We start from the raw sequence: 12,355 nt of genomic DNA, 5'->3' as shown, positions 1-12,355 counted from the left end.
AGGAGGGAACCTAGTAAGGTTAAAATTTGTCATGAGAGAGAGTCTGCAATTATAATAGCAAAACTGGCAACTATTATGGTTACAGTTTTGTCAAACTAGAGGATCTTTCCTCAACAGTAATCAAGCAAAATCAAGAAACAGTCATCTTTTTCCCTCTCACTCGCGCTCTACTCTTAGTCTCACTCTCACTTTGTGTATTTAGTCTAGTGGCAAACAATGGTGGTTAGCTGGGTTAGCGCAACAGTTACTGGCCAGTCAGCATTTTGTTAGCCTGCTGAGGGTGCGGCGTAGCGTCAACCCAGTACTTACAGGTATCTTATGAGTTTTAACCATGTGATCAAACTCCTCGTTAATCTGTTTGTATTTCTCCTCAGTGCGTGGGGTGAGGATGAGAGCAGACTCGAGCTCCGGGCTCTCGCCGCCTTTGTTCTCCTTCTTGCTCAATGCCTGCCAGGTCCCACAATGACAGAGACGGACGCAGGGAGACGCAGATGAAGGGACGGAGAGATGGTTGGTAGGAACGGATGAGGTAAACGAGCAGACGAGGACGAAGTGACAGAAAGCATAGGGGGGGAAAAAAAAAGGAAAAGAGAGGAAAGAAAGGTGAGAGGAAGGCTTGGGGTTCAACGAGAGGTACTTACACACAGTCTCTGTCTGCTGATCATCAGATCAATGTCCTCGTTTATTTTCCTGTACTTGTCCTCAGACTCGGGGCTGTGGCCGACCGAGTCATCTGCGTCGGGGTCTGGGCTGTCACAGCCGTTTAGGCCCTTCTTTCTCAATGTCTGCAAACAAAGCAGTTGCACAACATAGTTGAAGGACTTTGGGGTAGGGAACAGTCACCCAGGTGAACAGCTTGGGAGTGACAAATGATGATGAACTGTGAGGAGGCACCTTTTAGAATCAATCCTGACAAAAGACAAGTCCAATTAGAGGGAGTTTGCAAAACCTTTTAGAGATATCTCAGCAAAAGTATATCTCAATTTATTTCAAAGTTATATATTTCCAAAGTACTTTTTGCTCTATGACAAAATTGGGTCCGTTAAAAGATCTTTAACGTTAGGATGAATCATTTTGGCAGGATCCATTCTAACCTCCATCAGCACGGGGTGACATGAGATACACTGGCTGCTTTGTGAACAAGTGAACATGCAGCAAAACATTCAAGATGGCACAAAGGATTTAATTGCATCCAATAACAAGACATAACAAATGATCAAACTCTTGACCAAATGACAAATCACGGGACCTTGAAACCTCGTAATTACACAGGAAGAGGAAAAGTCATAAAAGTAAAACACATTTTATAACCATAATCATCAGTGGGCCATGAAATAGGATTTAAATACAGTAAAGGTGCTCGAGTTCATGGCCGTGGTGTATGTGCTATTAGATGTGGCAGTTTCTGTTTTGGCCACCTGATGGCCACCTGCCCCCATTAGAGTGGCCAGAAAACAGGCAGACAGGCAGAAAAGCACACTCTCCACTTGCTCACCACTCCCTCCGAGGAGAGGAGAGGAGAGACACAGACAAAGAGAGCTTAAGAAGGAGAGAGAGAGAGAGCTGCCTCTGTCCTTTTTTAGATATTGTTGACAACCATAACAACAGGGATAAGTTTCAGAGCACATTACTGTGTGTGATAGCACGAGGGTATGTTTGCTTGAGCAAGCAGGCATGTACCGATAGGTGCTGTGTTCATTTGCCTCGAAAAGTGAGAGACAAAGAAAGAGCAGAAGAGAAAAAAAGTACAGTAGCTGACAGTTAGAGATCTCATCAAAGGCACCCCCCCCTCCTCTCCACCCCCCTCCCTTTTTCACTCTCTCTCACCAACCCTCCCCCCCCCCCCCCCTCCTCCTCCTGGCTTTAATAAAGGGAGATTAGTCTACAGGAGGAATATCACGGGCCTGCTCCTGTCTGTGCAGTCGTCACTTCACACTGCGCTCTCCTACTTTCATCTGAAGCTCCATATCAGACAGACGTAATTAAATTTACTTTAGCACACCCTGTATTTGATGCTGATCAACTGAGTGTGTGTGTGTGTGTGTGTGTGTGTGTCTCTCTGTATATGTTGTAGTGTGTGTACGTGTCTGCTGGTGTGAGTGTGCGTGTAGGAGGGGAGAGAGGGGAATGAGTCTGTGTTTGTGTGTGCATGTGTGGGTGTGTGAGAGTGGGTGTTAGCGTCAAGAAAAAAGAAACGAGAGATCGAGCAGGAGAAAGGAGGAAGATAGATGCTAAGATAAGTTAATCTCAGTGAACTTCTTCCTCTCATTTGTTTGTCTCCGTCAGTACTCACTCACGGAAGAGATATGAGTGTTAGCTACTCCATCACAACCAGTGACAGGGAGCGATCTGCCTGCTTAGAAAACAAATAACAATCCAGTCATCTCTCATGTCAGCACAACAAAGGCCTGTTTTGAGTGTGGTTTTAGTGAACTTAGAGGGCTTCTTTTGTGTGCGTGATAACTGTTTGATTCCTGAGGCGTCTCGTGGCGAGGCAGCTACTGTAAGCGTGTCAACATTTGCTGGCTCTCCTCTTCTCTTTCTGAATCCTCACTTGGCCCCTAGAGTGGAAATCTGGAATTCTGAATTTGAAAGCGTCTTTCACATCTTTGACAGTCTTCAGGAAATCACACCAAACAAATCAACCAAGGCATTGCAGGAGAGCTGACTTCTAACAGACCTACAGTGAATCAGGCACTCTTGCTCTATCTGAGGTGGATGAGTCAAAAGAACAAAGGGGTTGCAGAGGTTTAGCATGCTGTCTTTTTTGGCAAAGGCGTGAGATGTAAAACTTTTGCTATTTCTTTTGTGTAGTTTCGTTCTGGCCTTGGGATGCATCATATCGAACTGACAAGAGCTGAACCACTGGCCTTTATCCGTTCACATGAGAATGCATGCAAGAAATAACAACTTTTCTTCCTACTTGCACGTATTTTCACCACCTACCACCACCAGCACAGAGTGCATGAGAGATTCACTTCCATTCTGGGAAGAGTAGCAGCGGGGCACTGCTGGGAGAGGACAAGGAGGGCTGGGGTAAAGGTGACACCCATATGGGGCAACTGAGCTGGTGGTCTGGCAGGGGGTTGGGCGATGGATTTGTTGGGTGTTGATGGGGTGCAGGGAGCCAGGGTGAGAGTGTTATATGACTTTGAAGCATGTGGTCCAGGCTTAGCTTTCCAGTGGGGCTCAGCACATCGAGGGTGCGGTACAAGGGCGGTATGCCACTCATCCCAGTTATGCCCACCTGTTTAAAGACATCACACCTGTTGCCAAAGGCTGACACACAACCCAACAACCAATCAGATCTGTTGGACTGTTTATTTAACCATAGAAGGGCTCTCTCACTCTTGCATTCTGCACCTCGCCACCCTGCCGCCCTGCTCTCGTCATCCTATATATTTTCCCCTTCTGTTATAGCGCATTGCTTTATCTGTGCCCTGAATTTGTTACGTATTCAATGGCTCTGCTCCATGGAGTCATCGACTGTTGCTCCAAACAAGGCGTCGAAGTCTGTTATTCAGTGACATCATCGCTATATAAGACGCATGAAAGATATATATTTCAAAATGACTGGTAGAATAATGATCATTGGAAAAAGAGTTGCTACCCCATATTGAAAGAAAGAGGACTATGGGTATGAAGAGCTGGCACGAGAATAGAGTCTTTGGGGAATATGCTAATAGGATGAGGATTAAACAAAAACACTTTGGTGCAGTTCACTTGTGCCAAGAATTTTATGCACGACACATTCACCCAAATTATCACTTTTACATTAAAATGATTCAATTTATCAAGTAACTAGGATTTTCAGTTTCATAAAGCAGTGCTCATTATTTTTCTCTTACGAAATGACTGCTGGCTTAAAAGGAAAACTTTTTACAGCACATTATTTAAGTTTATAGCCATTTCATTGCCTCTGTTTACAAGAGTAACTTTTTTTTAATTAATCAATTAATTAATGATTTCTTTCTCTCTGTTTTTTTTTTTTTTGAGCTTACTAGAAAGTCAAACAGTTTTTGTAATAAAAAACACTAAGAGCCAAAGTTTCCTGTAGTCTGGCTACAGTGTAAGACAAGAGAAGAAAAGACAAATTGTTTGTATACTGTGGAGTGAAAAACCAGTTCACAAGAGAGAAAACTTGATGGAGAGAGGGGGAAGAGACAGAAAAAGAAAAGAGAAAAAAGCAACAAAGCTGCACACTGCTACAATGTGAACAGTCACCAGGCGTGCTACAGAGACTGGATACAGTAAATGTGAACGAGAAGAAGCAGAAAAAGTATGACAGAGAGGAAAGACTGCAAAAAAGCTGTGTGTGCTTGCTTGGCTCTGTGTCTTTCTCTGTGGCCCCTTTGGAGGCTTGCTCCTAATTAAACTCCTTCTTCATGATGCTCCCTCATGACTCGACTTGTCACAGGGCCTGTAAGAAGCAGGCACAGCATAGACACGGCGTCCTACATACTTAGACACCTGTCTCATCGGTACCCTTCAGCTCTGCACCCTTAGCTAGCCTGGCCTAGACTAGGCCGGGCTAAGACGGGCTAGAGGACCACAGTCAGCAAGGCCAAAAGAGGCAACCAGAGCTAGACTGAGATAAACAGAGTCTAAGTGAAGCAGGCGTGAGCTACAAGGGAAATGATTCTGGTGTTAGTACATCTGTGAAAGATTTTGGTTCTCTAATGTTTTAATTGTATGAAAACATCCAGCCTTATTCTCATTTCATATTTTGGGGTGTGGGTGATAACTTCATGTAGCTCTTGAGAAAAACTGTGGAGGGTATTTGGGTGTGAATTCTGGGTGGCCCCAGGGGGTCTGCTAGGGACAGCTGACGCCTGCCCAGAGCTCCTGCCATACCAGGATCCGTCTGCTCGGCATTCTGCCACCCTGCTCACCCTCTCGATTTCTCTATCCGTCTTTCTGCCCCCATCTTTCTGTCTCAGTCTGCTGCTCAGTCTGTCTCTGGCTTGCTACCTCTGTCCTCTTCCCCTCATTTTCTGCTGTACTACCACATCTCAACAGAAGCTGAATCAAAACATTGTTGGCTTGATGGGTACATCTTTATTTCAGATAGACTCAGGCTAGTTGATGGGTTGTGTTTGGAAGGGCTTCATTGCTGACCATTCCCCTCTGCAGTTATCTTGGCACTGGCTGAAGGGTACGACACATTCAATATTGTGTTTATGGCTATTGGCGACAGCCAGGCCAGTGAATGTTTCTCAGTGTCTTCAACCCAATGGCTGACAACATCAGTGAAAAACCTCTACAAAAACAGCCAGTTTATAATAGGCCTTTTATATCTTTGCCAACACTGTATGGTATTCAGAATACACATACTGTTGTAAGCAAAACCAAGACTTATGACAGAAGATAGCATAGTACCAGGGAACAAAGACTTTCCCCAATAAAGGCAGTAGTTTTTGGTTTTGCACTATATTTTAACAGTCGATGGAAAACAAGTCGCTGACAGACGAGTAAAAAATATGAAAGCATTAATAACTGTGCCACTTATAGTTAATCATGTTTGCTGTGCTGTTAAAATATAACAAAATGATACTGGAATAAACAGCTTTGCCTGGCAGGGTCTCAGCCTCTGCTTGTCACAATGTTAAAATGGTAGAGAAAAGATTGATTCACTCTGACTATCTGAGATACTCCTTGAAGTCGGTATGCAAATTGTACAGACCTTCATTCGATATGTGTGAGAATCTGTGTAGGTTGAGTGTGACCACAGGATGCACCTACGGTATGCACTACGGTCTTTTCAGTAACCGCTTTAAGACCCACGAATCGAAATCAAAAGGTCTCCCAAATAATTTTCAAGAAAGCGTCAACTAAACTAAAGGGTTACAATAAATAATAAATATGCTTTTTTAATTCATGCAATAATATACAGCGCATTTCCTGGCATTTGACTGGCAAATTACAAACCTAGGATTTACATCATGATCATTTTAGAGGAAGGAAATGACAAAGAGAGGAAAAGTTTGGAAAACCACAAGACAACAGGGAGCTCCCAAGCTTTTACCAATTGACAAACTCAATTTTGTCAGAGCAGATTGGTAAGGAGCAATGTGGCTCAATGTCAGTAGGGGTGAGGCAGTGGGGAAAAAACGTTGTCCCTTCCCATCACAAATAACAAGATGGAGGTGGTCATGAAGTGGACCCGCTGCGGATTAAGACCCCCCAGCACCACTGCACAATAAGCACACTCAGGGTGGCCTTGCTGGCGGCGGCGATGGGGTAATAGTATGTTTGAGATGTGCTCTCATTCTCCTTATTTCTATATTTCTTTTTCTGTCTGTCTGGCTCATTCTTACTTGCTGCCGTTTTTTTTTTTTTTTTTTTTCTCTCCCCCTCACTCTCTCTGTCTCTCTCGCTCACTCTTTCTTTCTCTCTGCTTTTCAGAGTGGAGGGAACATCAGAGGGATCAGGCTGGCTTAGCTTATTGGAAGCAGATGGCAGACCAAAGGCAAGAAGGCCACAGTTTCATGAAGCGTGGTTTGAACATGCCAGGACCATGTCGAGGGGCATGCCCATGGATGATGGCTACATGGTGTGTGTATGTGTGTGAGTGAGCGTTTGGGGAGAGATGGTTGATTTTGTAGGTTACCAATCAGAGGAATGGGACCCCAAATCACAGTCTGTCCCTGCCTGTTTTTTTTCAGTCATCATCTGTGCGTCCCTAAGCATTGGTTGAGGCGACGTTTGAAAAACTATCGCATCAATGACTTTTCAGTGATTTGGTGGCTTTGAAGCCCCTTATTCCTGGTGCCCTGCTGCACTATAATCTGGAATCAAAGAGCTGGCGTCTGGGATCCATCATTCCTGGGCAAAGCGGTTGTGTGTTCAGTACTAACGCTGGCTAACTGTGTAATTACTAGCTGTCTGAGGATTACTAGATTGACTACACATTAAGACGGGAGTGAGAAGTAAAACAAAACAATAGAGAAAAGTGTTAAGAGTAAGTGAGAGAGACAGAAAGTGCGACACAAAGGGTACTGTATGCAACAAGGTTCCTCCACATTTCTCCAAACTGTGGCATTGTGATGGTGCATGTGCTAAAATAAGAAGAGGCCACTGCAGACGAGAGCCCACTCACAGACAGACAGTCTTAGCTAGCCAGGACACAGCACAATACCAGATGGTGCAGTGTTTCCCATATGGAATAGACAAACACTAAGCACATGTCAGAATCCAACACTGTTTGCTACAGCAGCATCCCGGTCCTGGGAACAAAGTGGTCATTCAGACTAGTCACTACACTGTATAATTACCCAGATAGACATTATGAGACACAATGCCAGCTCAGTGAAACTAGATAAAGAGGGCAATTATGTCTTCACCCTCAACCTACCCATCTTTCATCCCGTCTACACTCCAGTTGCATAATACGTCTCTATTCAAATGAGAGAAATGAGAATGCGTCTACGTGTATGTCTGATTCAACATAAAAATCGATTCGCCAAGGCTAAATTGTGTGTGGAAAACACTCCCAAGCTTGCTTTACACACTTTAATGTCTTCTGAGCAAATTTATGTAATGTCACACGTCACTATATGACTGCACTGTGACTAGATCAATAAAGCCTTCAAAGTGGGTAAAACTTAAAGTCCCCCTCCAGCCATCCTCTATTCCTTCTTTGTTCCCGCACTGATCGTCACTTATCGTCTTTTGTCTCTCTGTCTCTTATCGCGTGGTGCCACAGCAGGAAAAGGGAGCCTGAGGGAGGCCTTGAGTAACAATGACCAGCCGGTTGACCTCTATACTGTGACCTTGAGTTTCCACACCCTGCCCAAAGCAGCAATCATGGCAGGGGAGGGAGGGATGGGGGGGGGGGCTTCAGGCAGGGCAGGGAATGCCATCTATAAAAATAGATCTTCATTATTCTGAATTTTCCACAAATAGTTTCAAAGAACAAGGCATCATTTCATCTTAATGGCTGGCGTGAATTGTTTTGGGCTGTGTAGTGGAAAAGCCTTGCCTTTTGGCAGCGTGGCGTATGAAGTGGCCTGCCTTTTTCACCGCTCCACACCACAGGGACCACATATTGGCACATTTCAAACAGTCTATTTTTGAAACCTCTTTTTGTTGTTGTGTGAGTACCTCAGACTTCCGCTTCAGTATATTGACCTTAAAAAACACCTCTGACGGAGATCCAAGTGCTACTTAGTTTCTTGTCTGAGGTTCTGCTTTTCTGGGCAGCGGGCGTCTGATGTGGAATAAAATGCTTGGCCTTTACATCATATACATTATCTGTAATCTTGCTTTTAGCCTCTCTTAAAAAGTGGAAGAGGCACATAGTCTATAAAATAGGAACTCAGCAAACTCACTCTCTTTAAGTCTGAGGCTGGCGCCGCAGACCGATGTGTTCTAATGTACCAACCTATAACTTAGAGCAGATACACTTGGGCAGAACACTTGGGTTTGTCACTTGTATCATAGGCAGATCTGCTGATTAAAATGCGCTTAATACTATTAACGTAGATAATATAACTTTCAAGACATATATTTTCTCTGTAATGAAAAAGCTTTCAAAAACAGCCATACAGGAAGTCTCTGTTTGATAAAGTGTGGGGGGAGAAGAAAAGCGAATAGAATAATAGATTTCTTTATCCGAGGGATCAAATGTTCGTAGGCACTGCAGGGTCCCAGACCGATGGTCTTATGCATGTGGTCGCCGAGGGCAACTCTTCACGGTTGATCCTCATAAAGAGAGAGACAGAGGTTGAATGAATACCCCGACACTTCGCTTACTCACTCTGTTTCAAAAACAACCCCCACCCACCCTGTTTCGAACACAAGGAGGGGGGAGAGAGGAGAGAGAGAGGAGAGAGAGAGAGAGAGAGAGAGAGAGAGAGAGATTCCATGCCTATTCTTCTACCCTCTCCCAGCAAGGACCGCCAGCTAGGCAACTATTTTTAGCCTCACCACACACTATTTTTAGACCGCTACCACTTTTTGAGGCATTTATTAGAAAAAGAGTACATCAAATAAAAGAGAATGATGGTGGTGGTTGTTTTGGGGGTGGTGCAACTAGTTTTTATATAGTGAGTTCAGTGCATGTTGCCAGTCACATGAAAGTGTGAAGGGACTGTGGTGATTAAAGTTAAAAGTCGTTTAGAGAAGCGTGGACTCTCTTTTTGCTGTCTGTTTTTTGCCTTATCACCACTTCCTATGTATTAGAGCAAACAAGTTTCTATGTAAAACGTCAAGTACAAACCAAAGAGGACAGAGTGGTGGGGGGGTAGACAGGAAAAGGAAGGGGACAAAGGCGCACAGGTTTTTCACAGCACTGAACACCAGAAAGATGTTTCACGAACTTTTAATACGTGGTACCTTGTTTATTTTTTCCACCAACATTTGAGCTCGTTTGTCACTTTGTGAAAGACTTCCAGAGCCCAACCTTACCATTGCTGTTAACACTGTAAATGGTAATGGGAATGAACTGAAGGCAGAGATGTGTGAAAAGCCACTGACAGTGATACAACTTCTCAAAGTCTTTGTTTTAACAAACGGCCATATTGTTAACTTGCCAATGTCACAAGGTTAATTTACTTAGTCGGTCAAAGCAGCTTCGGGCCTTAATCCTCAGCTCACAAGGAAAAACAAGCCATGTTGCTGATCTTTTCATCACTAGTAAACACTGAGGCACTGTGATCGCTGTGACTACCCCACCCCATGTTATACCACATGTACTCTATCCCAAAACCTCAATATGACTCCCAAAATTACTGTGGACAACTGTAAGACAGGAGATATGATATGACTCCCTTATTTCTCTTGGATGCTGACACATGTCAAAGTCGTAGAGGATAAATTAGTGAAGGCATTCAAGCTGGAGTAATTATACAGTATTTGAGAGCCATGAGAAGAAGTCATTCAGTGAGCTGATAAACACAGAAAACTCCTTAAGGCTAATGTTCTCCATGCTGTTTAGAAACCAAATAAGCACATAGAATAGCACACATGCTGGAAAATATTTTCACAAGAGCGAGGCAGAACATGAGCACACTGGCACTTCAGAGAGGGAGATCACATGTCCTGTTGACTTGCAAGAATATTATGAAAAAGCAGGGGGAAAAAGGGGTTTGAATTAATAGAGAAGCACATTTTTGAGGCAAATGTCAGTAAAATTAGCCAAAATATTCTCGGTAGTATTTCGAATGAGTGGACAGTGTTTTATTAGTAGTTGAATCGTTGTGCAAGACCTGCAGTGAATTACTGTAGACATGCTACATTATGTGTTTTCTTGTCATGTCACAGACATATCTGCTTGTTTTATTTTCTCTCTATGTTCATTTGCACCCCCCCACCCTCCCTCTCCCACCACCACCACCACCTCCACCCTTACTTTCCCTCCCTCCCTCCCTTCAGTGGACTGTCACTGGGCTGAAATCACACCTGTGCTTCTCACACATCTCAGCACACGGATGAAACATACGCAGGGTGAAACATGGTGAGGGAGCTTTGCTGAATCTCATTAGCCAAGCGGGTAGTCATTAACAGAATGACCTTTGGAAATAATTACCAGCCTTCCTCCCTCCATCCCTCTTTCCCTCCCTCCTTCTCCTCTCACAATCACCCATTCCCCTGTCCCTCCCCTTCCCCCTCTCATTCAACGGCTCCTTCGAGGTGAGAACAGAGGGAGCGAAAGGAGAGAAGAAGGGAGAGATATGAGTTGAGGATAGGTGGGGAGGAAGATCCCTGCTGCTGCTGCTGTTTAAGATTACAGGGTGAGCTGAACTTTCAGATTAGGTTAATCTGCTGGAAATGGGATTGGCCAATGGCCTTTCCTCTGGCAGGTAGGCAAGCAGGCAGGCAGGCAGGCAGGTCAGCTCGGTACCAAGAGCCATGTGCCGTTCCATGTGATCCTTGAGCCAGCAGCATCAGAGTGTGCTGTGCTGGCTGAGGTCATCACAATGCCGTCAGTTCTGCAGGGTTCGAGCCAATTGTCACCATGGATGTACACACGCATGCACCCATGCAGTGCAGCCACACACTCGCACAGGCCAAACACACTTTTGTGCGTGTGCATATAAGCACAACAGCTCATACTGCGTATGTGCATACGGTGCACACAATATGTTACAGCATCTTTGCCTCCTTTTGCTCAGGTGTATCTAGGCATTGAGGGGATAAAGCTCCCTATCACAGCTCACTCACTAACCCTTTAGTTGTTTAACAAACCTCTGCTCTTTGTTTTCGACAGAGAAAAACAAACATATTGTGGAATGGGGATTTGGCACAGCCCAAGAGTGTTGTTGGATTTGGGGCCATTCAATCACAGCAAGAACCAGCCAGCACTGCTTAGGTTTGGGCTTGATCTGCATTCATCAGGAGGGGAAAGAAAGGACTCTTTCATGTGCTGTTGCAATTAACAACCCCCATACTGGTATAAATCACCAATAAGAGCTAAAAAAAAGTGATTGTTCTTAAGCTGGAACAAAAAGAAAGGAAAAAGGAGAGATGGATCTATTCTCTTGTCATTTCCCAACACAGCTTCCCATTTCTCCTCTAATGCCGTTCACATGTCCAGGAAACTGGTCTGGCAGACAGCGAGTATAGGAAATCTATCTGCATGTTTGACTGTTTTATTTGGAGCCAGACTCAGAGTGCACTGTAGACCTGCCAGGACGACACACTTGGACACCGCATGGACATCAAATGATGCAGGATGTGCCTCTGTGCTTGCTTTCATCAAGCCACGACAGCCTAAATGAGTTCTGATGTCACTTTGAACAATTAGCATTAATTAAGTGGACCTCCCCACTTGTTTATGTAGTGGCTGATAACGCTGTGTAGTACATATTTTATTACAGTCTCTTGGGGGAGTCTCTGCGAGTTCAGCTACCATTGTATCCAGCATGGAAATACATGTGGCGTGGGATTAATTGGAAGCATACAAAACATTAAAAGAAAACATGTCCTCAGTTTGTTCCGAATTGCCGCTGTATTTTTGCGATTATTATAGGTTTCGGGGTGTCATGCATTGTGAATGTGACAATAATAACTTGTAGCAATTTTGATTAGCCAGGCTTCTTTTATTTTACAACTTGTGCTCAGAGGAGGGTTAGCTTTGGTTTCTTATTCTTTTGCTTTCACGGATATTTGTGGAAGTGTCATTCCCAGCTGAGACTGTTTTCAAGTGAGTCATCAAGACCTTCTTTACCACTCCTCTCTCGCTCTCTCTCTGTTTCACTTTCTTTACCCTTTCTATCTCCATTTTTCTGCCTCTCGCATGCAGACGCACATTTAGATTCAACATAATGCAAAAAAAAAAAAAATTTTAGATTATGTATGTTGAAATGAAAAACTGGATAAAAATAGAAAGACAGAAAAAGAGTGAAGGGGGAGA

At 44.1% G+C, this 12,355-nt stretch overlaps 1 protein-coding gene across 6 annotated transcripts in view; it reads right to left on the bottom strand.

Annotated features, from left to right (window-relative positions):
• mef2cb (myocyte enhancer factor 2cb) overlaps window positions 1-12,355 on the bottom strand; it is a 70,190-nt gene that overhangs the window by 11,844 nt on the left and 45,991 nt on the right. For 2 of the 6 annotated variants that reach the window (XM_070833117.1, XM_070833118.1), the window contains exons 5-6: window positions 642-785; window positions 310-447 (exon numbers count right to left, since the gene is read on the bottom strand). In XM_070833117.1, coding sequence (XP_070689218.1) covers window positions 310-447; window positions 642-785 — 282 coding nt within the window. The remainder of the gene's footprint in view (window positions 1-309; window positions 448-641; window positions 786-12,355) is intronic. The other 4 variants (XM_070833119.1, XM_070833120.1, XM_070833121.1 and 1 more) reach the window with 2 other exon arrangements.

The sequence above is a fragment of the Pempheris klunzingeri genome, chromosome 7 (genome assembly GCF_042242105.1).
Source record: "Pempheris klunzingeri isolate RE-2024b chromosome 7, fPemKlu1.hap1, whole genome shotgun sequence".
NCBI lineage: Eukaryota > Metazoa > Chordata > Actinopteri > Acropomatiformes > Pempheridae > Pempheris > Pempheris klunzingeri.
This window is presented reverse-complemented; position numbering and strand designations above follow the sequence as displayed.